Genomic DNA, 27,657 nt, shown 5'->3' on the forward strand with positions numbered 1-27,657 from the left:
GTTAATCTATTTTGTTTTCTGTCCGTCTGTCCCAAGGGATGGGTGCCTTGCTGCTTGCTGAAGCATGCATAACTAATGTCCTCATTAAGGGCTGATCTGTTTATCAGGGCCATGCCTGCCAAACCTAGGCACAAGCTGGGGGCTGTTACCTCCCTCTGGGCCTTAGCCCCACCTCATTAAGCTGGTCCAGGCTATTGATTGGAAGCCTGTGTTTGGAAGAGTCTTACTTACTCCATGCATTATCTTGACAGATTGATCAGACCTGATTGAGAACCTCTTAAAGGAACGAACAGCTGTAATGGGAAAGTTGGACTCTGTCATCCGTTAGGATGATTCTGGGAGCAAGAAGAACAAGGCTGACATCTTGGAGCAATTGTATTTACAATTAACATGGCTGAAAACGATTGCCTCTATTGATCCCCCCTTCCTGCAATTACAGCCCCATTGTTTACATTCCAGCACTTCAGTTATAAAAAGGAAATTCAATAATTATTGCATTATTTAAAGTTAAAGTGCCACAGAGTTTGCTGGCTGCGCTTGCTGGTTGATTTAACGTTCAGTAAAATCCATGCTGAGCCCTCCATCTTGAGGCCGAACAATATCGGCTTTTTAATGAGACTTAAAAAGCGGGGGAAGGAGAGCAAAACTCAGGGCTCAGGGTGTTTTTCTGGGTTATTTATGGGGGAGGGGGAGCCCAAAAGCAGAGCAGAGAAACTAGCCGTGTCATCGTTCGCCAAGCCCAAGTCACCACGTGGCTGTCCTCTGTAGATGGCCGTGTCCTGGCCTCTTGGCTCAGACTGAGCTGCTTCCTCAAAGAAGCATTTTTCTCTTTTTCCCCCTGTTGGTCCCTTGTCCCCCTTCCCCACGTGTAAGTGTCCCTTTCAACCTTCAGCAAAACCCATGATTTAAGGGAAAAGGGCAAAACTCTGGCAGCAGCCAGAATGATGGCCACCAGAGGCACTTGTGCAAAGGGAAACTCCTGCCCCCGTCCCATCACTTTTCCATTTTAGTTCAAGAGAGAAAGGAAATAAGATTAAAAAATCAATCAATTCTTACGAAGAAGAAGTCAGCCCTGTGGGTACTCCATATCCCCCGTCCCTGTCACACCCGCTGCCCCTGTCTTCTCTCATAATGAAAGTGATGAGGGGTTTTTGTCAGCAAATCGCGGGAGCTTGGGAGAAGCCTCTGGGTCTGAGCGCCACATTCATGCTCTTAGCAGCAGCAGCCCGAAAGTTCAAGAGCTTGGGAGGAATTTTAAAGACCATCACATTTTTTTCTCGTGTTTGGTTGAAATTCTTCCACAGGCTCTGTTCCAGCACGACATCTGGACAGGTGCACCCAGCAGGATGCAGAGCAAGGGGGAAAGAAGTGATGCCTCGCGCTTTGCCATCAAGAGTCACGCTTCCCACCACAGCCCCAGGAAGTTTTAGACTGCAGGTGTGAACGGGGAGAGGAAGATGAATAGAGCCAATTCTGACTTTTATGAAGTATCTGGAGCAGGCCAGTAGCGGGCAGCGGCTTCTGGGTGACTTTTTCATTAAGGAGGTGAATTCTTGAGTGCAGACATTGCATGATTTATCTGGTGCACCTTCCTAGAATCTGAAACAGTCTCTGGGAAAAGACAAGAGCAGAGATTTCAGGTCTTGCAGTTTCTCCTCCCTCTAGTGGAGCATGTCCATTTCCTGACTGAGGTCTCTTTTCCCCTAGCAGTTGCTATCCAAGCCACAGCAATGTCAACTGGGAGATGCAGATTATTGGGTCCCACCCAGACCTGCTGAATCAGATACCCTGGAAGGGAGGGGCCTGGCCTTCAGTGTTGTAACAAACCCCCCAAGTGCTTCTAATGCATGCTCAAGTTAGAGAACCGCTGGGCCGGAACACCAGTTGCATCATAAGCCACCAGGCCCACCTTAGCCTATCACCCCTCACCAGTGACAAAGCAAGATCTGGGCTCACGATACAGTGACCATGACAGTGCTAAGTATTTGGGTAGTCCTTCACGTCTTCCAAAGGATTTTCACGTATTTTTTTTCATGTGGTTTTAAAAATGGGTTCTGAGGAAGACTGGGAAAATATAAATATCTTCATTTTACATATGAAGTGGTACACCTGTTTGGACCACAGAGTGGATTATCATGGGGTTGGAGAAAGAAATAAGCAAACCCTTTTGCATGAATTTTGGGGAATCAGAAAAGTGATTACCAACCATATTGACCGAGTTTTCTCCATCCCCTGGTTCTTTCCTGAGATGTTGGCATGTGCTGTTCATTTCTAGTATATGGGCATCCCAAGGGGCATAGCGATCCAGTGAACTGATAGGTTTTGTGGCAAGGGCACAGTCATAGGATTTGGATCCTGGCTCTGCCTGCACCAGCAGCAAGACTTTGGGGGAGTTACTTAAAGGAAAAATTCAGCACTTTTTATAACGAAGAAGTAGGCCAATATGCACTTAGGATCCCCTGTCCATGTCATAATTTTGATATATCACAGATTTTCTTACTGTCAACTGTGGGGTTCCTCTTTGAAATCTGGGAAGGGATGGGGATTCCAAAGAGGGAAATGTCAAATATGAAGTTCATTTCCATCCCTAATCCCAAAGACTAGTGTCAAAAATAAATGTAAGTAATAATAGCATCCTTGTTTATTAGGGTAACTGTGTGACAGGTATACTGTATTAAGCTTTTCATATGAATTGCCCCCATTGAATCCTCCTGGTGGTGCTGTCTTAACCTGGAGTGTGCTTAAGCCAGCATTATTGACAGCAGTTTGATGTTAGAGATGTTCAGTGTCGAATGTGTATTGTGGCCCCTCTTTATGTTTGAGGAGTTGTTTGAGGGCTGGGGAGTGGCGCTAGGGAAGAAGTACACCTCTGTGGATGGAGAAGGTCACCGTTCACCTGTCTTCTGTCTTGGTGGAGGGGGTGATTCTCAGATCCCGGGAGTTTTGGGTTGTTCCTGGAGGTTGGTTAGTACAGTGTTGGCTCCGTGGGGACACTTAGAACCACTCACCCACCTACTCTGAGCTCTGCAGGCTCTGATTTGACTGTCATGGTACCAGCCCTCATTTTGCTTATGGTGCCGTGCTCTGACGGGCACCTTTTTTAGGAAGGACCCCTGTGAGCCTGATGAGCTTCCTCCCCATGTGCAGATAGTGACACCACACTCCTTTATGGAGTTTTACTAAGAGGGATATGAAATCTGTTATGCTAAGGCATTGACATGTCCCCAAGTGTCCTTGTTTGTATTTTTCCACAAAACATTCAGAGCCCAGGCAGGTGGAGCCCAGCAGAGCTTCAGTCTTAGACCATGATTTTTCTTCTAAGATTTACTGTACAGCTCAGGGCCACTGATACCGAGACTTTTGAGTCAGACAGTGTCGTTCGTGTAGGGGAAAGACGCAAGAATGGGAAGTCTCAGCTCCGGCCCTGGAGCTCAGATACTGAGAGGGAACCATCGTGGCTTGTTCCAGGACACGAAGAATCTGGCCTAGAAACCAAAAAATAGGGCAGAGCCACCCAAACAGATGGATCTAGGGAGCGTTTTTGCTTCTTTTCCCTTTTTTTTCTTCTAAATCGTGGTTGGGGCTTATATCTTCCGGTATCTGCAGGACTCCTACAGCGAAATAGGACTAAATTAGCATGTGCCAAGGACGAGGGCATGAGTGGATGAAAAGCCAAGATTAAACAAGAAAATATGTATATATTTAGGTTGACCTTTCACGCATCTTCTTAAAAATGTGACGTTAAATCTGAAGCTAACTCAACCGCACCGATTAAAAAATTAACTGCCCCGTCCCCCGGGTTCAGTGCATCTGAAAGGATTCCTTTTTTAGGACTTCAAGGTGAATGCCTGGATCTGGAGAGTCCGGGGTTCAGAAGGCCCAAGATCAGCACAGTGTCCTTTGCTGGCTGTGGACTTGGACTGAGTCCCAGGTCCCCCTCTTGACTGCTACATGCTCGGTGAGACCTTGAGGCCATCACATAACCTGTCTGAACTTCCAGTTCCTTCAAGGACATGAGCCAAATGCAGCCCACCTCATGGGGCTGTGAAGAGAAAATCAAACAGTTTGTGTAGGTGCTTCGCCAAGGGGAGGTGGTGTACGTGCCCAGTGGCAAGGGATCACCTGCTTACTCTTTATTTAGGAAAAACAGCCGGCTAAGTGTGGATCCCACCTTCTTCCCATTCTTTCTCCCCAGGTTTGCTGGTGAGATTTCATACCCTTTCCCCAACGAGAACCTCAAGCTTTGGCAGGCTGTGGTTAGCACTCTTATCCTCCAGGGGGGTGTTGTGCCAGTGGCCTCTCCTCCGCAAGAGGAGCCCTCAGCTTTGTGGACCAAGGAGGGTCCATGAAGGCCCTCCCACCTGCCTTTGTCTTTGGGTCTAACCAGGTGTCTCAGGGGCCTTCCAAGAAGGTCCCACCGCAGGGTTTCCCCTAGGGTAGCCCACTTGCTCAGAGCGATGCCTGGGAGCTGCCTCAGAATGGGGTTATGTCACTTGCACCCTGAAGTGCAGCGAGGGTAGGTGCGGGCATGGTGCATCTCTGAGGAGACATCCTTTGTGAATCGGGCGCGCGTGTGTCAGAATGTACTTTGTCCATTTCTACTTTAAAGGGGAGGCCGTGACAAAACTTGATCAATATTTTGCATTCCATGCATGAAAAACCAGATGTTAGAAGTTTCCTATTATTGGGGAGGAGGAGGGAGCTGGGGCCCCTCCAGATTTATAGAAATCAATGTTCTCTGACAGAAGTTGGTTGGTTTTCCAGGGAAACAAGTAACAGGAACACATTTTTTTGATTTTCACGATGAATTATTTTCTAACAAGAACCCTCTTTGACTTTCAGTATTTGGCCAGGGTGAATGAGTGCCACATACTAATGGGGTAGAATCCCACGAAGCCACACAGCCTGGTCTCTGTTCCTTCATTTCTATTTTAATTATTAATTTGCCTTTTGCGCTCATTTTGAGTGCCAGGCTCACTGTCGCAGGCGCCTCTTACTATGGGGAGCGCCTTTCCTTTCTGGGTTCTTCTCCCTGAACCAGACGTAGAAGGGAAGTCACAGAGACGGACGTGGGACCTCACACGTGTCCATCTCAGGGACATAGGGTGTCATTGTCCAGCTACAGGGACGAGCATTTGAGAACATGAGTAGCTGTGGAAGAACAGAAAGAGGTGCAAGAAAGCTCTCTGGCCTGGGCGAGCAAGCCTGCCCCCGACATTCCCAGCAGTGGGGACTGGCCGCCACATGCTTGTCACCCACGTTCCTAATGGCTCGCCCCGAGGATGGTCTGGTCTCTGCTGCACACTGTTAATTGGGTGAAGATGGAGATTGTTGAGCTCTTTTTCTGCTTCCATATATGTGTAAAACTGGGTCTTCTTTCCTTCCTTTAGGTACTTCTCAGCTTTTAGGAAGTGAATTGTGTTGTCAAAGCATAGAAATTTCTTCCAGTAAAAACTGATTGCACCTATGCAGTACTTGTAACCCAGCCTTTTGCAGGCACATTTATTTATTTACTCTTCCATGTGGTGTGCTGGGGATTGAACGCAGGGCCTTATACATACAAGGCAAGTGCTCTACCACTGAGCCACATCTCTATCCCCCATGGGTGCTCTGTGTGTGTGTGTGTGTGTGTGTGTGTGTGTATTTTAGTTGTGGGTGGACATAATACCTTTATTTTGTTTGTTTTTATGTGGTGCTAAGGACTGAACCCAGTGCCTCACATGTGCTATGCAAGTGCTCTACCACTGAGCCCCAGCCCCCGCCCCCATGGGTGCTTTTAAACCAGCCAGTGAGCCAGGGAAACTTCAGTGGGATTCAAGGCTGTTGGCAGAGGCTGCCCAGGCTGAGCAGGTGTGGGTGGACCTCAGTTGTAGCTCTTCATTGTTTAGCTGCTTGACCTTCCTTTCTTCATTTCTTATTCAGGAGGTCACCCTTCCTCAGTAGTAGTGTGTGGGAAATGTTGGGGTTTTTTTTTTTTTTTTAATGGTACTGGGGAATCAAACCCAGGGCCTTGAGAAAGTACTAGGCAAGTGCTCTCTCTACTGGTGAGCTATGTCTCCAGCCCCTCACCCACCCACCCACCCTTTTTTTTTTGGTTCTGGGGTTTAAACCCAGGGGCACTTAACCACTGAGCCACATCCCCAGCCCTCTTTAGTTTTTAATTTGAGACAGGGTCTCACCAGGTTGCTGAGGCTGGCTTTGAACTTGTGATCCTCCTGCCTCATCCTCCCTAGCTGCTGGGATTACAGGCATGCGCCACCATGCCTGGGCCACCACCCCTCCTTTTTTTTTAAAGTGAGCCAGGAGCCCCCTGTTGCTTCCCTGGGTCCCAGTGATATAGTCTCACAATAGTATTTGAGCCCAACAGATGCCTTCTCATACCCACTGGCAAGTCCTCTTTGTCACCACTGTCACTGCCTGAATCTCCTGCAGGTAAAGCCCTTAGGGTTGGGCATATTGTGGGTATGTGTGTTTATTTACACACACATGTTGCAGACTCTTAGAACGGAGCTGAAACAAACCCCAGCAAATGGGCTCCATCGCCAGCCCTCGGTGGGTCCCTGGGGATCCCGTGCTGCAGCGCGCTAACCATAGCCCAAGTTAACGTTTTCTTTCATTTTTTGAAAACCACACTCTGGAGCTGACAGAGGAAGGCAGGGAGGCATCGTGAACACAGAGTAAAGAAAAGAGGATGAAGTAAAGCAAAGCCTGGGCCCCTCTGCTCCCCATGGGGAGAGCCCTGTGATAGGGGCGGAGCGTCGGGGAATCCAGGATTTGCGTGGGAGAAAAATTTCCTGGCTGGCGAGGAGAGCAAGAACTCTGAGAGGAGGCAGCTCCAGTATTGAGTGTACCACTGGGATTTGTGCCTTGGTGAATTCTTCATATATTACAGTGAATTTAATTAAATACATTGTGATCCCAATTGAGGGTATTCTAATTAGCTGGGTCAGGAACAAATTATTCTCCCTCCTTCTCCAAATGAAAACATCTCTGCTCTTCTACAGGGAAAGCATGTCCTTGGCTGGCTGACTTGCCCCATGGAGTTCCCTTCTACCTCCTGAGCCGTACCTTCTGCTGCTGGTTCATGTCATGCAGGTTCTGAGGGTGGCATTCTGAAGCCAGTGCCACTCAGGAGGGAGCTGGCCAATAGCAGCAATTGACCCATTCAAGACCGAAAAATCACTGGGTGGTGGGGAGAAGAACCCAGAGGTGAGGGCCCTGCTGCTGGCTCTGGGTTCATTTCCTCTGGGTTGGACAGCCTGAGAAGTAGCAAGAAAGGAGAACAGGACTTACCACACGAATCATCAGTAGACCCAGGTTCTAACTGGAAGTTTGAGGTGGGATGTGACTGTCGTCAGCGGATGTCTTTTAGCAAACCAGACATAGTTGATCCTGAATTTTTATTTTATTTATTTATTTATTTTTAGTATATTGGAGAATGAACTTGGAGTAAAAAAGCAAGTTTGGAAGTTTGAATTAAACTTTTATATCAGTTACTAAGACAAGACCCTAAATGTTCCCTATGCCCTTTATCAGTGGAAGAGACTGTGGCCCTGGTTTCCTCATTTCCTTTTATTCTTTTCTTCATGGTTGGTGGGGTATGGCTATTTCCTTTCTGAAATGACCCTCAAATTACAGACAAAGGAATTTGTGGTGGTATAAGAGATTGCTGTTGAGCAGCATGAGCTCCAGGATAGAGTGGTTTCGAAATATCTTCATCATTTTTTTTTTAAAGCAAGAGTTATCAGTACCATGTTTATTTCAATTCAAGATTTATATAGCTTTATCACACAGGAGCCCTTGGATTTGAGGACAAAAGACATTTGACATCTCAGTTCCCATCCAGCTCTCTTTGGCCATGATATCCCTGTCTTCTGGCTCAGAGACTGGAAACCCCAGCCATTTGGAGTCGAATCCTCCCATACATATTAAAATTTTGTGTTTAAAATTCAGTGCCTCATTGCAAGGAAATCCTGTTTCATGGGAAGGTAATATGGGTTTGGAAGATGAGGCTTTCGTGACTCTTGCTCTGATTTCATAGCTCATGATACTACTCAAATCCCCTTGATGAAATGTATTGCTTTGGACTGTGGTTATTTTTATTCACTCAGTTTTAGCTGAAGCTTTAACAAGCAGAATTCCTGGGGTCTCAGTGACCCATGACATTAGTTCCTGGTACTTGCACATGTTTCCCGCTCTCCGTTCCAGGTCATGTGGTTGCTCCCAGGACTATCCCACCGGGGCTTTTGCCTTTTGAGGGGGCCTGTGAAGAAGTGGGGGAGAATGAACTTGGGCAGGCTCACCTTTTCCTTCACCTCTACCATATCAGACCGTCCTTCTCCCCAGGAGTGTGGCCACCAGAAAACATGGCCTTGGTGCTTGCCCTCCTTCCAAAGTCCTGTGCAGGGAGCCCTGTCTGTGGAGAGGCATGACGAAGATAAACCACTTAAAAATCAGCTCCCATTTATTTTTAGAAAGTTAGCTTTTTGTTGTCATTTGTAATTTTTTTTAGCGTTTAACACTGGGCTCTCCTGGTTCTTTCAACTCCTGGTTGTGAAATTATTCTAGGGCAGCTGTTACAGGAAGGGATTTTATTTTGTTCCAAGCTCCACATATTTGAGTGTGTTGAGTCACCCATTTGGGGGGTGGGGTGATCATTCTCCCTTGGTGCCTGTGAAGCCCTTTGCATCCAGACCTCCAGGTTGGCAGAATTTATTGTGGGATGTTTTGGTGGGCTCCCATGCTTGAGGGCCTCAAGTCCCCTCTAGTGAGTTTGCTATGCCACCTGGTTGGTACATTTATATTTCGTCCTCTAGCAAGGTGCATGTGTGCTTCTGGTTTTTTCACACTTTGTCAGTGGACATAGACTATTGAATTGAGTGTGTGGGCCTTGGGCAGTGTCATTAGATGGGACGCCCTCATAGAGCCACTCTGGTATTTTTGGCCTCACGTGGACACAGGGTGTTTCAACCACTGCAGCTTCTCCGTGTCTTGCATTATAAGCGGTACAAGGAAAGGATCCCAGCAGGATCCAAAACTGTTGTCAAAGCATGGACGTGGGACAGATGCACTGTGGTCAGAAAGAAGATGAGCAACGCAAAGCCATTCCAAGGCATTTGCCATGCACCTGGCCAGGCTTGGGTGACGGGGTGGAGATGAGTTGGTGAGGAGAAAAAGGGAAGGTCAGAGTATCAATGCACACATTAAACACTTGCATTATCATCTAAATTCGCTCCTCCAGAAGGAGGCTGAGTGCTTGAGGGAGTGGGTGGGAGGGTAAACCCCAGGTTCTGGTTGTTTCTCTCCCACTACCTGCGTTGACTTGGGTTAGTTACTTATGCATTTTGAGATTGTTTCCCTGGATTCATGCACACCCAGTAGAAAACACTCCCTCTTCCCTTCACATGAGCCATTTGCAAGGAAGAAGACAGCCTTTGTACACAGAAGCATGCTGGTTCCCTGATTATTAGGGAAAAGGGGCCACGGCTTTCATGACTTTCTCCAGAGACTCAAAACCATGGTGGATTTTATTCTTGGATGATCTTTAAGAATCCTAGGCACAGAAGCCTGGGGTCTGCTAACTCTTTGCATGATGCCAACTGTACTTGTACCCCCATATCATTCCTATGTGTGCTGTTTCCTGCTGGTCTTTGGGCCTTCATACTCTGAACTCAGTACTGTGTCTGCTAAACACAACAGAGGACATAATTGTGACCACTCTATAAACCCCATGACCAATGACATTGACCAGTGATGAGCCAGATGACCATGAGAGATTGATAGGGAACCACTCTGGAGAAAATATTCTGTCATTCTTTAATCCAGAGGAAATCCTAATTTTGGATCCTCCTAATAGACTGTATTTTAAATACAAACACCTCATTGTCTGTCTTGTGGAAAGGCCAGACAGCAGCTTTGGCACTGTTTTATAGACCTAGGATGTTGTATGGTGTGATGGCCTCCAGTTGTCACCAAAGCAGAGGGTAGCTGGCTTTGTCTGAAAAGGGCCGGATTGTGATGCTTTAAGCTCCACGGGCCTTACCATCTCTGTCATTGTCGTTCACTCTGATGCTTCTGAGGCAGCCACAGGTTGTATATCAATCAGTGGATGTGGTTGTGTTCCAATAAAACCTTATATACAAACTCAGGCAGTGGAGGGCTGGGTGGGGATATTACTCAGTGTAGAGAGCACTTGCCTAGTATGCACAAGGCCCTGGGTTCTGTCCCCAGTACCACGAGAGAGAGAGGAGAGAGAGGGTTGGGGGGAGAGAGAGCAGTGGGTCAGATTTGGCTGGTGGACTGTGCTATCTGCCAATCTGGTTTTTGGAAAATGAAAGGTGCACTAGGGAAAGCCAGGAAAACAGAAAGTTATAAAAGAAGGTACAAAAAAATTGAGTGACCCTGGGAGGGCCCAGTCGATGAGAGGTGTTAGTAGCACTCTGGAGAGCCACCTGTGAGTGGGCATTGGGGACATGGGAATGCGAGTTGCCTCACTCCTCAGAGGGTGCTAGAGAAGTGGACCCTTTAAGGAACCTTATCATGGATCATCCCGTTTGGCTGTTCCAGCCTGTCCCCCAGTGGCACGCCTCTGGCTGTGAGCGTTGCGGTGGTGGCTTCCAGCAGCTGACTCAGGGCATGCCCCTCTGCTTTGTCCCTGCAGCACCTGCAGCAGCATGAGAGTGGCGTGGAGGGCGAGAGCTGCTACTACCACTGCGTTCTGTGCAACTACTCCACCAAGGCCAAGCTCAACCTCATCCAGCACGTGCGCTCCATGAAGCACCAGCGCAGCGAGAGCCTGCGCAAGCTGCAGCGGCTGCAGAAGGGCCTTCCAGAGGAGGACGAGGACCTGGGGCAGATCTTCACCATCCGCAGGTGCCCCTCCACTGACCCAGGTGAGTCATCTTGTGGGCACAGGAGGCCAAGGTGGACCTGGGCATTGGCCTCTGAAGGACCGTCTCATGTCTTCTGTTGGGGGATGACATGCCATTGCTGGACTTTCAGGGGACTGTATGTTCTGGAAGGAAGGCACATGGTGCCTTTATTTATTTACTTATTTACTTTTAATAACACTTAGTACCACTTCACTTTGCGGATACGCTTGGGTGTAAGGAAGCTACAAGCCACTACTGGAGAGTGGGCCCAGAAGATCTGCCCCTGTCCCTAGGTTCCTCCAGCATGTGCTCTGGATTCCGTTATTGGTCCGACTGACCTAGCAAATACTAAGCTGCATGCCTTGCTCAGTGTTAGGAGTAGGCAGTTTGTGGCCTTGAAGTCTGTTAAAAATGAACTTCAGAGAGGATCAAAACCCGTACTTGTTATAAAAACCCTGTTAGTATTTGAGAGTGATTCCCTGTTGTTCAGTGGGTCTGGGCTGTGTGCCGCTTCACCCAGTTGAGACCTTCTGGTGGTCATGCTTCTTTCTCCATCTCCTGCCATCTCATCTGTGGTCACCTTTCTTCCTTCTTCCTCTTTGTGACTAAGATTGTTTCCCTGGCTTCATGCACACCCAGTAGGAAAACTCTCTCTTTTTTTACATGAGCCATTTGCAATGAAGAAGATGTCCTAAAATCAACAAAGAAAAAGCCCTCGCTTACTCCTCAGTCCTCACTCTGTCCACGACTGAGTCTTCAGGATTCTTGGAAGAACCATCCGTATTGCTGGTCTCCAGCCCATGCCTCGGCCAACCATCTTCTGTATTCTCCTTTTACCAAACCACCCCTGGGAAGGGCACCGGTGGCCTTTGATTTGCCCAACCCAGAGGCTGCCTGCTGGTTTTTGTTGGATAAGGTTTCCTGGTCCCTTCTGGAACCTCCTTTCCCTCCAGAACTCATTTCTTTGTCATCCTTCTGCTTCTCTTGACAGTCGTCCATGCTCGTCCCTGGCTCTCGGTCCTCAGCCTGCCCCTTACGTAAGTGTCACTGGGCATCAGGCCCTGGTCCTCAGTCCTCAGCCTCTTGAAGCTTTGACCAGAGATTGCCAAGTGCCCTCAAACGGCCTCCCAGGTGCCTGGCTGCTGCCACCCTGTGCCCTTCCTTGTCCCTCGGTCTCCCGTAGCACCTTCTCAGCCACTGGGCCATGAAGCTGCATGGGGTTTTAGTTTTAATGCTACCAAATCATGCATTTTTATAGTTTTTAAAGTTATGTGAAATATGAAAAATGGTGGGACCCTTCCGTTCCCCAGGGGAATGTCTTTCAATTGTTGGATGATTCTTTCGCCACTTATTTCCATATTGGCCAACGTGCTGCTACTATCGTGTCTTGATTCTTTTAAGATTTTGAATATTATCTTTTGGCTTTCTAGTTTGAACAATGACAGTTTCACTAGTGTGCCTTTCTGTAAACCCTCCCATTCCTACCCAGGCCACACATGCTCATCTTCAAGCTCACAGACCCCACACGGGACCCCTACACCCTGGCGCCCCCCACACCAGTTCACAAACACACAAGACACCACACCCACTCACCAGCCTCATCTTAAACACACCACCCCATAACAGGGCCCCACACCCTCCACATTCCACCAGTGCACCCAACAAATACACGGACACTGCACCCCATACTTACAATACCCCACAGACCTGCTGACACACTCTCCATACATACACACACCCCAACAGACACTGTGCCCCACCCGGCCTGTGCCTCCTCCCCCCCCCCACGGGGGCCTCCCCATACTCACCAGCCCCCTGCACACTACATCTTCCCCTCCCTCCGTCTTCTGTTATGAAGAAATAATAATTTGGGGTTATATTAATATTCAGTGTTTTCATTATTATAACTCTATAAATATTCATCACAGCTGAGCCATGTAGAGTCTTATAATTTCATTTACCTTCTTGTACAACTTTTTGTTTTCCCTGGCTTTCTAGGTACCTATGATTAATTCATGGCTCACCTTACTCTGCCATATTAGATGGTTCCTAATCTCCGAGCGCCGTGTGCTGTCGGTTTCTGTGTTAGCCCCATTTCCTCCTGGAGGCGTCCCCTCCAAGCCCCTCCAGAGCTCCCTGCCCGCGGGCTCCTGTGGGCATCCTCCCAAGCTCCTGGGCTGTGCCTGCTCCAGGGGAATGACACCACTGTTCCCAGTGACAGGCGGTGCCCCAGTGGAGGGATTTTCCTCCTTCTCTGGGAGCTGAGGGTTGTGTCACTGTAAAAGGCACATTCTCTTCAGGAAAGAGCTGTCGGGACCACGATCATCTCTGTCACTGAGTTCACGGTGAGACTGTCCTTTTCCATGTGTTCTCAAGTGGCTTTTCTGGTTCAAGTTTACATTCCACCTCTTCTGCTCCATCACTGGTCCCCTCCCTCTGTTGTGAGGCCCTTGGGGCCACAGTGGCAATGGGACCCACAGACACTAGTGGTGCCACCTGGCTGTGGGGGACCTTGCTCCTCACCAGGGTAATTTGATCTCTGTTTGGCTCTGCTTCTCCCCATTATTCTGCTGCTGAGTCATTTCACTGGATTCCCCTTCCTCCTACCAGCGTGTGAAGACCCATTTCATTCAGAATTTGTGGGGTTTTTTCTTTTTCTTTCTTTTTTTTTTTTTTTTTGTCAGCTCCACATACGTCATTGTTTTAATCTTCCATTAAAAGCTGGTCCCTTTCACCCCTCAGTTCTGTCTTTCACTCTGCTCAGAATTCCCTTATTATTAATGAGGTGCCCCAAACCAAATAGTGTACAGCTGCCACTTCACCCGGGTCTGTGACTGGAACAGACAGTCCCCTGTTTTATAACGTAATACTTCTATTTATGCAGTCCCCTCTGGAATTGCTTTCCTGCACCCTGCCTTCTGGGTTTCTCTCATTTAATGCATATTAGGGTTTTTTCCCCCCTGAAGTGTATGAGCAACTCCAGTTAAGATGACAGACTTCCTTTCCACATTTCAAAATCCTTTTGTATTGTCTTTGGCCTCCAGTCATGTTGTTCCACCCACCCCCTCCCCTCCCTCCCCCTCCCTCCCCCTCCCTCCCCTCCCTCCCCCTCCCTCCCCCTCCCTCCCACACATGCTCCAGTGAAGTTTGCCCTCCACTGACGATGAAGGGGCAAATGATTAGGTAATACTTACTCAAACCAACATTAACAGGAACTTGGTTCTGTTTTAGAAATCCCTGCCTGAGAATGCATCTTGAGACATAACCTCCCTGTCCCCAGGGATTGACTCTTTAAAACTTGAAAGAATATCTTCAAGAAAAGGGACATTTGGGGCCCGGTAGAATTGAGACATTTAAGATCATCAGCCTCCAAATTTGTAAACACAGGCTTTGTAAAGTACTCCCAGTTCTCTGCTCTTTAGCAGAAGGATCAGGATGGGATCCTCCCACTAGCAGCATCAGTCACATGCACATGAAGCCCTTAGAAGCCTCGGAGCCCTGGCAGGGCCCTGCCTGCTCCAACCCCAAGCTGGATGCCAGTGGTCCTGCTGTCTGGAGGCTGTGATGCCGGCGCCCTGTCCTTCTCTCATTACATGACCACAGTGCTCCTTCCCCTTTCTGCTTTTACTTTTTCTCCTCTGTTGTCTGCACACCACAAAGTTTTATGCAAAAGCCATCAGCAAGCACTTCCTTCTTTTTCCAAGCTCTGGACCTCATACCACAGTCTCATGGTCTTTTCTAAAGGTATCAGGGTCTCCCTTGCTAGAGCTGATGGCGCAAACTCTGGAATGGTATCTTCACTGTGGACAACAAAAATACCTCTTCCAATTCTACCTGTTGCCACTGCTTTAACGTATATTCCTAGTATTCCATGCATCCTGGTCTTGCACCAAAGACTGTTCAGTAATAAGTGATTGCTAAGTAATATCAACATAATCTTAATAACGCTTTACATAATGGTAGCACCCCAAATTTTTTTGCAAAAAAAAACTGGCTTAAAATCTGTGATGATTATGCTGTGGAATAACTCACCGGTCTGCCAGCCAGCCAAGTTCACTACCAAGTTCACTACAAAGCCTGCCAGCCCAGATGAACCTGTGGGTCTAGAGGAAGGAATCGAGGTAAAGGAAACTGTGAAGGTCTCTTCCAACCTTCAGGACTTTCTGGTGATGGCTAAGAGTCATATTTGCTGCTGCTGATGCTTCATAATCCTTAGGAGGTCTCTTGGCTAGATAGATAATGTGCAAGTCCTCCCCTGCACCACAGGGGTCAGCCTTAGCTGCCAGCACCGACCCCCACATGGCCCTGCTGGTGGAAGGAGCTTCCTCCTTGGGTTCACAGGCAGGCAGAGCCCTGAGCTGGGTTGTCCTTAGCAGAGCATGATGTCTTCTTTCCACTCTTACTCCACAGGTCACCCACACGTACACATGCACTTGGTTTTCCAGTTTTTAAAAAGAAAAAGTAGCAAAGGCAAGGAGAGCAAGAGAAAACTGGAGGAGGAGGAGAAAGAGGAGAAAGGCCAAGAGAGAAACACACTTTTACATTTAACTTCTCAAGTTAGAAATATTTTTTCCGAGGGCTGGGGCGGTAGCTTAGTAGTAGACCACCTGTCTCGCGTGTGAGACATGTGGGTTTCATCCCAAGCGCCTCAAAAGAAAGAAATTATTTGGAAATTGACTTGGAAATATATATCTCAGAGAGGAGAGAGTAAATTAACCACGTGAGGCCTTTCCCCTGGCCTTTTTTTTTTTTCCCCTCCCTATCTGGACTTTTTTTTTTTTTATGTAGATGGACAGCATGCCTTTATTTTATTTTATGTATTTATTTATTTATATGAGGTGCTGAGGATCGAACCCAGTGCCTACATGTGCAAGGCAAGTGCTTTACCACTGAGCCACAACCCCAGCCACCTATCTGGGCTTTTGATCACAATTTTGAGCGCCTTTTCTCCAAGACCAAGTCGTCTCTTGGGTCTTTTCATCTCATTCTTACCTGGCGGCAGGTGTAGGCAGCCCATCACTATTGTGATGGGTCCTGTCTCAGTGCCTGGCGTCGGCCCTCTGCTTTCCCCTCAGCTGACGGACAGCTCTGGAAGGATGGAAAGCTCGCGTAGGTGTGTCGTGTGTAGGATCAGCTTCCCTCTTGGCTTATTAAAAGAGGCATTTCTGGCTCCTGAGTGAAACTCTAGTTGATTTCACTCTATCAGTGCCCTGGGCCTCAGGAACACAAGAGGCCCTTTGTGTTTCTGTTCTTGGCCTTTCTCCTCCTTCTCCACCTCCTCCTCCAGTTTTCTCCTGCTCTCCTTGCCTTAGCTACTTTTTCTCTCATATGGACATAGATCTTCGAGCTTTGCACACATGGGATTAATTACACCGAGCAATTCTTCACTGAGGGCCTACTACGGGCAAGCCTTTTAATGAGTTGGGGACACAGCTGGCATCTCCTGTTGGCTCCTGGCATGGATGCACTGGTTAACACCCCAGCTCAGGCACTCAAGGTAACCTGATGATGACTCAGTTTACAGAGGACACAATCCTTCAGAGTTTAAGAGACTGTTTTGCTTGGAGCAGAAGGCAGCATCCCCCTTGACCGACACATCTTTGGCTTTCAAGGTAGTGAATTTCTGGGGTCAGGGGAGATGGAAGCCGCTTGCCAAGGCGTGATGTGGTTTTGGTGACAGCCTCTACTGAAACACTACAGGCTTCCCTTGATGAATCTTTTTGTTGAACCAAGTTTCAGACAGCTCTGCTTAACTCATCAGCTGAAGAGAACAAAAAATTCACGGTTTCCAGCTTTCTCTTTTGGCTTTGTTTTTATTTTTCAAAGTTGGCAGAAGGCGGCCCTCTAAACACGAAATATTGCATTTTTATCTTTTTTATGCATAGCTAAATTATATGTAATTTCACTGTGATATTTCTCATGGTATTAAAGTATGTTGTGGCCGGTGCTGTAGCTCTGAAGTTTGGTTTTGTCAAGCAAGCACAGCTGGCCTCCTCGTCCTTTTTACTGTCTGTCTTGTTGACAAGGCTTGGGAAAAGTATAGGACTATAGTATTTCTAACTTGAGAAGTTAAATGTAAAGGCATGTCAAAATGAATTGGGGGTTGATTGAAATGTTAAGCATTTATGGAGGAGTAGAGAAAATAGGTCTTTAAGTACATTCCCTGGACAAATAAATGTCAGGGTGCTTTTTAGAAAGCTATTTTGCCATGCAAAGACCCAGAGACCACCATGTATCAATATGAAAAATGGAGTTTACACAATAACATAGCTTGATTTTTTTTAAAAAAAATATTATTTTCCTTGTATCTTCAGAGATAGCTGGGCTAAATAGTCTATAGCTGGTGTGTTTGGCTGTTTCATGGGTGGGATCTATTGATAGGGAATCAAAGAGCATCAGGCACCTAGCAAGAACTCCCACATTGGTGGTGGTGTTGGTAAAAGATTCTTAGCAAACTTGCTAACGATGTACCAAAAGGTAAAATCTTGACTGTCTTTTGTTCACAGAGGTGGTTTTCTGTTTGCAAGTATAAAGCATTCATGGTTTGGTTACTGTCTGATTTTCTTGCATTTTGCATCTACATAGGGAGACCAGGGTAGTTCTCAGAGTGTACACTGTCTTGTTTTTCTGTTGGAACAGAGTTCTTGATTTGCCTTAATTAGTCCTCTAACAATCTACAAAGGTCAGTGCCAATTGCCTGTTCATTTACATTTGTAATTGTGATGGCTTCTGATTACATATTCCTTGTCTCAGTCCTTCTTCTAAGTACATGCTAGAGTCTCCTTCCCTCCCCTTCCTCCCACACCACCCACACGCATGCGGGCATGCGCATACACGCGTGCGCGCGCATACACGCGTGCGCACACCAGAGCAATGTGAAAGCTGAAGGTCTGACTCCTCATATAAGAGCCCTTTGTAGTGACAGACCAGCTTTCCTGGAATGTCAGCATCCCGTGGAAAGCCATCTTGGAGAGGCTCTTGCCTCTAAGTTAGGGATATAATGAAGCCAGAGTCAGGGAAATTATGTCGATACCAGGCAAGAAATCTGAGAGCCATTATCCAGGAGCCTTCTTGAACTGGGTAATTAAGGGCAATTAAACTTTTTTGCTGGCTCTCTGCAAAATATGCTAATGATCTGGTCTGTTGGAAGGTGGACATATGCAGAGTGCTACTTCACTGCTGTCACATGCTGCTGGCCTGCAAGAGTCCCTCTGGAGAGCATATGACATCACCAGGATGGTCACCAGGAGAGTGGGTCCAGGGTCTTCAGCCTCCAGATCTGCATTTCCTGTCTGCTCTGGAGAGAAAAGCACCTGCACAGGACGCTGCCCCTTTTAGAGGTCGTCCTGGCTGTAGCAGCCCAAGCTGAAGTGGTTCCCGCGTATTCATCCTCTCTCATCCTAGATCTGCCATTCATTGGTTGCTCTAACTGCCTGGGGGTTCGGTGGTGTTTCTGTATCTCTCACTGGAGCTCAGCTGCATATGGAACTGCCCATCAGTGGTGTTCTTGACCAGGAGTGCCATCCCCTTGACTAGGTACAAGCGTGTGTCCTGATGGCCACTGAGTGCTGTCCACTCTGAGAGGCACAACATTGTGGCTGCTCCTTACTGGGGAGGGTGCTACCAAGTGGCCTATCAAGTAGAATGAAAGAAAAAGGAATGAAAGATGCTGGCCCGTTGTTACTAGAGTTAGGAGGTGCCGAGGGGTGAGCATCAATGTCCTCTGTTGGAGTATCTGAACATGCCAGAGACCCCAGTTGGCTCTTCAGAGCCCAGAGACACAGGGAGCTCCCAGTGAGAACACAGAATGCCATGTCCTACTGAGCATTATTTTAGTGAAATCTTTATTTCATACTATCGCAAGTGACCTTGGAAAGCGGTATCCAAGGAATCCCAAGTTTGAGACTTGACCCTGAAGAGGACCTGGATAGCCAGCCAGTAAAGAGGCATTTTTGTTGAGGTGGGAGTCAGGGATTCTGTTCTCGAATTTCACTGGAAGGGAAGGATCCTGTAATGTCAACCCATGTCAGGGAAATTAGTGGCTGTCCTTACTGTCCCGTCATGTACAGACCCTTCCCATACTGATACCCATCCCAGCCTCTGCACTTAATGCCTCCTTCATTGCTCTAATGTATTTTTCAAGAGAAGTAATGATTTGTACTTAGGTTGTCTTTAGGAATGTCCAAAGAATCCGTTTCTGGGGCTGCTCACATCCTATATGGAACTTGTTCCCAACCTTGGTAGGGGGCCAGGGAAGAAATAGAACATGCATCTCTCTGTTAACAGAAATAGCTCAAAGGCTTCTTCTCAGACATACAGATGGTAAGGAACCCCCTTCAAACTGTGACCCAATTATAAGAATTATAGTTCCAAACGATTTTTTTTTTCTTCAGACACTGACTAGCAGCAGAAAATTATGTGGCCTTGCATATTAGTATAAGCACTGCTTGTATTTTCCTGATTCCTGGATTTAAAGATCCCTGGAGAGGCACCAGGAAGCTTCTGTAGATCCTCTACTGAGTTTAAATAAAAATATAAGTTCATTTTCACCATCATACTAGTCACATTTTCAGTGCTTCCTAGTGACATGTGGATTGTGGCTACCTCAGGGGACAGCACAGACTTATAAGAACAGTCCAGAATATGTACTTATCAGCGCTGGGTTCCTCCGCAGGCCCACATGAGGTGTGGGCTGTGCTCTCCATGATACTCTCTGGCTTGCATTTTGAAGAAGTGCAGGACCTGCTGGCTTCCTGCTGGCTTCCTGCTGGCTTGAATGGGGTCCGTCTTTCCCTTGCTTGTCTCAGTTTTTCTCTGTATGGAAGAACTGTGTCTTCAAATAGCCACTTAATTTTGGTTTTGCCACTTACGTCTTTTCCATTAGCAGTTTTGAGGGACTTTGAAAGGACTTTGTGAAGATGTTTTTTTTTCAGAGTGGATGTTAAAGGGCTTTTTATAGTTTCATACCTCAAGACTATCTTGAGACCTTTTGTGTGTATGCTAATAAAAGAAGCTATTTATTGCTTTTAAAAGATCCTTGACCTCTGCTCTAATTAGCATATTAAAAATTGGACAGTATGTGATTTTCTTGGAACACAGCTGACTGTTGTTTTAACCAAAAATTTTATCCAAGATTGTCATTTCATTATAAGTCAAAGAAGAACTTGTTCATTTTTTCTCTCACTGTTTTCATTGGCTTCAGTTCTTCCTTATGGACCACATTAGTTTGTCAGAACTTCCATAGCCAGGTACCACACACTAGGTGGCTTAAACAACAGAAATTCATTTTCTCACAGTTCTGGAAGCTAGAAGTTTGAGATCAAGGTGTTGGCCAGTTCGTTTCTCCTGGGGCCTCTTTCTGAGACTTGCAAATGGTGGACTCTCCTTCCTGGCTGATCCCCTCTTATAAGGACGTCAGGCAGATTTGGTTAGGGCCCACTCTGAAGCCCTTATTTTAACTTAATTACCTCTGTAAAAGTCCTATTCCAATAGAATCACATTCTCAGGTGTACTGGGGACTGGGTCTTCAGCAGGGGAATTTGGGAGGAACACAATTCAGTTGATTACGTGGATTTTGTGGTATCTGAGGCTAGTCTTTCGTTTCCTTTTCTGGGGTCATCCTGTGTGTGGCAGGATCATAAAAGGTAAAGGTGGATGTGGAGGTGAAGGGAAGTGGTGGGGACACCAGACCTCGCCTCCAGCAGTGTTTTAAGTATCCACCAGGCCTCCTCAACTTCCCATTCTCAGCACTCCGTCCTCAGTTGGGCCTTGGCATGCAGAGCAGACTGACCTTCCTGGAAGGGGACTTCAGAAGAAGAACTCAGAGCAGCTTGTTAGGACTAGTAAGGGCAGAGCTGTCTGCTGAGCCCATCTTACCAGAAGTCTTCTCTCCCTGTCCTGTGACTGCCAGCCAGCCACATGTAGGAGTACTCTTGTGCCTGAAGTCTCAGTCTTAGGGTCAATCAAATCTGCTCTTATTGAAGGTGTTCTCACTGACTGGCCCCCATGAGGCTCTCATGGGGGTGGGGTTCATGGAGTGACTGTCTCCTCTCTGATGCTCTTGGGGACTTTGCAGAACTGAGTGCCACACACCAATCTTAGTTTTCTTGCTCTGATTATGGCACATGTGTGCTCCTTACCATGAGCATTGACTCATTTTTGTGGCGTGTTGATTATATATATCAGGTTCCCACCGGCCCCCACCACTTGCTACCATGTCACATATGGCTAGTGGCTCTCATTTGGGAGTGTAGGTAGAAGCCACTTCTCTATAGAAGATGCTTAAAGACAGTGCTGCTGTAGATGGTGGCAAAGCTGGGACCTGGAGCAGGGGCCCAGGGCTCCGAGCATCACTGTTGTTTGGAGTTTTGATGGGGTGGGTATATGGCTTTTTCTTGCCTCCATGCTGTCGGTCAATGAACCCACGCAAGAGATGAGCAGCTCTTCACCCTCAGGGATGGAATTCTTCATATCTAGAAAAAGAGTAAGATATGTTGCTGGATTTCTTGGAATAGCAAGGAAGGAATCCTAGACTGAGGTGAGAAAGGGGGGCCATGGTTATTTTTGACTGTATACACCAGAGCGCAGGCCTTGGTCTCTGAGTTTGAAAGTGGTTTACGTGGTTTCCCTAACATCCTAAGCCTCTTTGTGATTTTACTGTGAATCAATCCAGAAGGACTGATAAACTCCACAGAGGGGAGAGCTGCTCTGATCTGGCTGGCTTGGGCAGGGGTTTTTACTTGAGTGGCTTCTAGACTGTCACCAGCACTGGGATCTTGTAAGGGGCTTGTGTAATCGGGTCCTGGCCTGGCCTCCAGCTCTGGAAACTGGAGCCCACCAGGCATTTTTATGTGAATAACTGGGATTTTGTAGATGTTAGCTGAACCTTGGGTTGGTCATTATTTTAAAAATGATTTTTTTAAAAAAGGCTGTAGAGACAGTAAAAGGATAAAGAAAATTAAAAACTGGGCCCAAATTTTTGAAAAAGAGAGGGAGAGAGAAGGTCCCAGGAGGCTAGGAAAGTGCTAAAGAATTTGGAAATGAAGAGGTAAATAAGTCACAAGAAGGGAAAGGGAGTTTTATCTTTTTATTTATTTTTTTATTGAGACATAATATTTGTACCTCTTTCTGGTGTAGTGTATGATGATTCAGAAACATGAATACATTGTGTAATTAAATCATGGTAATGAGAAGTTCCATCTCCTCAACTGCTACTCCTTCTGTATTGAGAACTTTTGTCTCTTATTTTCTCCTTATTTTGAAATACATCAGAATGTTGCAGGCCGTAATTACCCTATTGTGCTACTGAAAACCAGAACCGTTCCTCCTCTCAGGCTGGGCTTTGGTGCCCCCTTTCTCCCCTTTCCGTTCCCCTCCCCTGCCAGTTCCAAGTCTCTGTTGAGACTGGTCTCCACTCGCTTCTCTGAGGTGGAGAAAGTGGGTGATCTTTGATTTTCCTTGCTTTCCTAGAAAAGAACTGTGTCTGGGAAAGACATGACCTGATCCAGAAAGGGAGTTGTTTTGTCCTGTGTTGATGGTGTCCTAAGGATGACCAGGTACCACTTTAGGGTCTGGGGAATCAGCCATCAGGGAGAAGAGAGTCTAGACTTTCCCTTCCTTATTGGGAAGGAGATGAATATCAGATAAATACAGGATGTCAGGTGTACAAAGTGTTGTCAAAAAACAGCCCAGTGGGACCAGGCACACGGGGGCTGTTTTATATCAGGGGATGGGCAAAGGTCTGTCTTGAGGAGGTGACTGGGCCTGGTTGGGGAGGCAGTGAGGGAGAGCACCCGCCCAAGTACCCAGTCACCATGGGCTGGTTGTGGAACAAGAAGGTGGCAGAGGCACTGCAGCGAGGAGGAGCACCAACCCTGGCAGAATGTTAGGGCATTTGGATAGTGTTCCTGCTGAGATGGGAGGACACCAGAAAGCTTTGAGCAGGCTACTTCCCCTCTAGGGTCAATGAGGAAATGTGACTTGCACGTCCACTGTTGTCCTTGTGTGAATTGTCTCCTTCACCTCTATGGAAAGGGCCTCTCCAGCAGAGAGGAGAGGCAGTGCCACATGTGCCACTACGTGCCACCACTTCAGGAACCTAGAGTGCAGGATAGCTGCAAGGGGAGGGGACCCACATGAACTCGAAGCGAGGAGGAGTCCCAGCTCCTGTTCATCGAGTCAGCACACTTCTGTGGGCTTCTTTGCTTCTGTCCAGGGGTCAGCTGTAGTTTTTCAAAACACAAGATCCTTGCTGGGAGACCCCTGCCTGAGTGTGAGGTACCAGGAAAGCTTCTGTCCTTTTGCCATGAGGATGAGTTGTTTCTTCCATGACTTGAATATCACACACTAAGTGTAAGAGATGAACTGTGGGCAGGGACGTGTCACAGATGGCTGACATGAGTGAAGGACCTCTTCCCCCACCCTCTGATGGGTTGTCACATTCCACAGAACATCTTGGCATGCAAGATCATGATGCATATTTCCACGAAAAGGACTTTGTTTCACTATTTGATAATGTAATAATAATTTTTTAAAAAGCATAGTACCTTAACACCTTTGTTCTCTTGGTGTCCCCAGTGCTGCGTGACCAGAGGTCATTATCCCATTCTGGAGCACTGATGACCCACCTCTGACTTCCGTGTCTAACTAGACTTTGACAGACAGGCTTGATCTAATTCTGCAGCCATTTGATTCTCTGTGGACATGTGCCCAGACCCCAGGCGGATCTGAAGACTTCCTTAGAACACATAAGACCAGGGAGATTTGTGCCATACTGTACTGTTTTCTTTGGGCTTCTTTTTACTGAGGAATGCAGGCTGGTTTTTGTTGTTGTTTGGAGTTTTGGTGGGGTGGGTATATGGTTGGCAGGGGAAGGGTTTCTAGTCTCTTCTGTGAGGCACCATGCCAGGGTTATTATGGAGTGACTCCTCTTAGGTCCCTGCCCTTTCATCTCATGCTGAAAAACCCCAGGAGAGAAGGATCTGGGCACATCTCATGATATTTGGAAAGAATGTTGAAAGCACACCTGGCTGCCGTGTGTGAGGGCAAATTTATTTTAAAAATCTGGCTACAGGCAGCTTTTTCTGTTTGTTTCTTTAGGGAGGAAAAATGGGAAAGCAGTAGCAAGCTATGGTTTGAATTTGTTTTCTTCCAGATTTGACCAGCCAGCAGAAGAGAGATTATCTCTAAAGGATATGAAAGGTTTAATCATTTTAATTTTGTTTTTATTAAAGTTTATCATAACTTTTTTTTCTCCAACATGCCTGAATAGAATGGAAAGACAGAAGAGGAGGTAATATAAATATGCACAAACCCCCAAGCATCTGGTTAATAAAACCCTCCAATGGGCAGTGCCTTGTGAGGAGGACCTGGCTGGATGGCTAGGGATGGCAAGCTGACCAGAGCAGGCTGTGACAGTACTGAACTGTGGCCAGCACCTCATGAATTTCCTCTCCACCTGCAACATGCACTTGTCATGGGACAAGTTAAATGGACATTAAACTGAAAGAGAAGAAACTCCAACTGTTGATTTATTTTGTCATGGTTCTCAAGCGAGCCTGGATCCTTAAGCCATTTGTTGCTAAAGAAGTTGAAATTTACAGAGAATAATAAAATTTGCTTCCATTAGTTTCTTCCACCCCTATCATCAGAATGAAATATTTCATCCCAGATATTTTGAAGACTTGCTTCAGACCAAAACCTCTGAAGCTGTGTGCATATACTTGATTTTGTGAAACAGCAAAGGTGGGATAAAGACAGTCTTTCTTTTGGGGAAAAAAATTATGGTAAAATTGAGTAACTAATACTCTAGATTAACAGGACTTCTGGCTCATTTTCCCTTTAGGACAGAAAAAAATAAGCTTATTTGCAAAGTTAATTTAGTTGTCATAAAACCACTTGAGTGCCAATGAACCATCTTACAGGGTCAGTGCGGCCTCCATGGGTGTGAGGCCTTGCAGAGGCATGGCTATCATCTAGTGGTAGCCACTAGAATGGTGTCTTCATCATTTTGTTCTTGCCAAGGCTGGAAATTTAACTGGCACATTTTAGAGTTTGTTTTAAGCCATGTTATTGAAACACTGTCATCTCATTAAACCTCTCTTAAGTTGGTGGTTCAGTTAACCCTATTATATGCTGGTCTTAAATCTGGGGCAGTGTTACGTCTTTATAGGACTTTGTTTGCTGTTTTAATGGGCAGAACAGTTTGTTCATCAGAGAAGCACTTTTCTATTGGCAGCTGCCATTCCAGTTCCTCTAATCAAGTAGAAACTGCATTGAGGATTCAACCTAGCAGCTGTGTGGGCAAATAAACTGGCCCCTGGTGGGCCATGTGGTCAATGTCATACTCCATCAAGGATCCCTTGGGGCCTGGGGACACCTCCCAACCCCTGTGGGGTGTTCATACTGAGGGTTTCCTTTGGACCTGAAGCCTCCCTTTAAACCAGATCTCCCCACTGAGAAAGGGACCTGAAGCCCAGTGGCTGTTCCAAGTTGCGGGCATCTGCCATCCCTACTGGCAGTGTTCCAGGTGCGAGAGTGTGCCAAGCAGCCCCAGAGGCTGGTAATTTTGGATTTCTTTTATGGGAGTTACCTATGCCAGCAAGGGGCATTTTTCTTGGTTCCTCTTAGCTGGAGGTGTAGGAGCACTGACAAGGACCAAACAGAAGCCCACGTCGTTCTCTGTGGGCTTCTTGTTGGGAGCCCCTGGGCAGTAGGTTAGGCAGTTCTCACTGAGAGGAAGAGCGGCCCCACAATCCTCCTGTCCAGGCCTTCTGACTCAGGTTGGACTGGATGACCACGGCAATGCACGTAGCATGCAGTCTTGGTCCCTTAACTTCGAAGCTGAATAGATTATGAAGACAGCAGAAGGCAGGCAGACACCTGCTGTTTGCTAGCATGCAGCTGTGGAGAGATCTCAAGAGTGACTTGAGTTGGAAGTTTGATTTTTCCTCACATACACATCCTTGGAAGGAAGGCAGTCAAGTCCCCGAGGGAAGCTTCCATTGGGTCAGCAGGCACCCAGTTTCCTTCAGTCCTTCCACATAGCATTCCTCGCCAAGCAAGTGATCGCCTCATGGTTTCAAAATGGCTGATCCACCTGAGCTCCAGGCAGAAGATGCAAGAGCGCATGCGCCACCTGAGTCCGCCTCTTCACAGCTCTCAAAGCTCCTCCCACCAACTTCCGCCAGCATCTCATTGGCTGAAGCGCAGTCATATGACTATCCTTGGTGCTGCAGATTTTTTAACTGAGGGTAGCGGGCGGTGAGGAAGGTGGGTGGTGTTCCAAAGAGCAGTCATTAGGAGCGCAATTAGAAGCTTCAGCCGTAAGTCTTTTAAAAGATAAGGAGGGGATTAAGTAAACTATATTACAATTATGTAATGGAAATCTACGTGGCCATTAAGAATAATGTTGTTGATAAATATTTAAGGATATGGAAGAAAGCTGTGTAGACTGAAGGGGAAAGTAAGACACAAAACTGTATAGTCATAATTTCCCTTAAAAATACATAAATACACTGAAATGTTAAAACTGATCATGGACGACTTTGATTTCCTTCATACTCTTTTCTGTTTTTAAGACTTTCCACAATGGGCACTTATTCCTTTACGATTAGGAAAAAAATTGGCAAACTTTTAAGTGTAAGGAGTAGAGAACCTGGTAATTACTACCTCATATATGAAATATACTTGATGGAAAAAATAAAATGAGTAATAAAGGGGAAAAATCTATAAACATGTAGCGATAATGGAATGATGACGAGTAGCTATAGTGCTACAGATTCATCACGAACAAATCCCATCATACTAATAAGATAAAATGAAATAATGTACATGAACTCCCATTAAAGAGGGAAGTTATACAAATGCAAATTTATATTCTGGGGGGCTCCAAATGTACAACAGAAACAGTCACCATTTTCTCCAAGTGTCCTTTTGAGGTTATTCAGTGGCAGTTTCCCCCTTGTCTTTGCATTGGAAACACTGGGGCATGTTGAGCTTTATAGTTGTTTATTAAGCATCTGTTAGTTTTAAGCAATAGTTGTTGGGAGAGAGAGTAGAAGAAATGATCCCTGCCTTTGAAAGCACACACACAGAGAGAGAGAGAGAGAGAGAGAGAGAGAGAGAGAGAGAGAGAGAGAACAGGATTTAAGATGATCCAGGGTAAGTACCACATAGTGGAGCAGGCTAGTAAATAACATGGGCCTTCCTGGGGGTGAGGAATTCTTGAGTTTAGCAATGAAGAAGTTCCAAGGAGAGAGTCAGCCTGTGCCTAGAATGATGGATGGGTAGAGACAGACAAAGGAAAGGAACCCAGGGGTATTGTGGGAGCTCAGGAATTTGGTCAGGGCCACTGAGCAGTTCATTTTAGCTAGAGAGAGAATCCTGGGCAAAGGCCTTGCTAGACTTGTGCTCTTCCACTGAGCTACACCTCCCAGCCTCTCCCAGTATTTTTTAATGTATGACTTGGTAATAGCATCTGATTACCTTTCCATTTGCTCTGTTATATCTAGTAAAAATTCAGAGTTCTTGTTTCCATACTTTCCATCTCCCTGCCTTTCTCTGAAGAGAATAAATGGGTGCTTCCTTGGGTGCTATATTGCTGGATCCCTGAGCTTCCTTGATGGGCATTTACCATGCCCATCTCACAAACTTTGTGTGTCTCCATTGCTGTGGTATTTTTTTAATGCCTCCACAAATACCCCTATTCAATGATATTTGTCCTGAAATTATAGTCTTGACCTCAGAAATTATAGTCTTGACCTCACCTTCCACTCTTCTCTCGTTT

General features: G+C 46.6%; 1 protein-coding gene across 4 annotated transcripts in view; it reads left to right on the forward strand.

Annotated features, from left to right (window-relative positions):
• Zfhx3 (zinc finger homeobox 3) overlaps nt 1–27,657 on the forward strand; it is a 241,717-nt gene that overhangs the window by 135,645 nt on the left and 78,415 nt on the right. For all 4 annotated transcript variants that reach the window (XR_011705362.1, XM_071604882.1, XM_027933041.2 and 1 more), the window contains exon 4: nt 10,661–10,892. Coding sequence is in view for 3 of the 4 variants with exons in the window: in XM_071604882.1 (XP_071460983.1) it covers nt 10,661–10,892 (232 nt within the window). In the remaining variant the exon portion in view is untranslated. The remainder of the gene's footprint in view (nt 1–10,660; nt 10,893–27,657) is intronic.

This window comes from Marmota flaviventris, chromosome 18 (assembly GCF_047511675.1).
Source record: "Marmota flaviventris isolate mMarFla1 chromosome 18, mMarFla1.hap1, whole genome shotgun sequence".
Classification (NCBI taxonomy): Eukaryota; Metazoa; Chordata; class Mammalia; order Rodentia; family Sciuridae; genus Marmota; species Marmota flaviventris.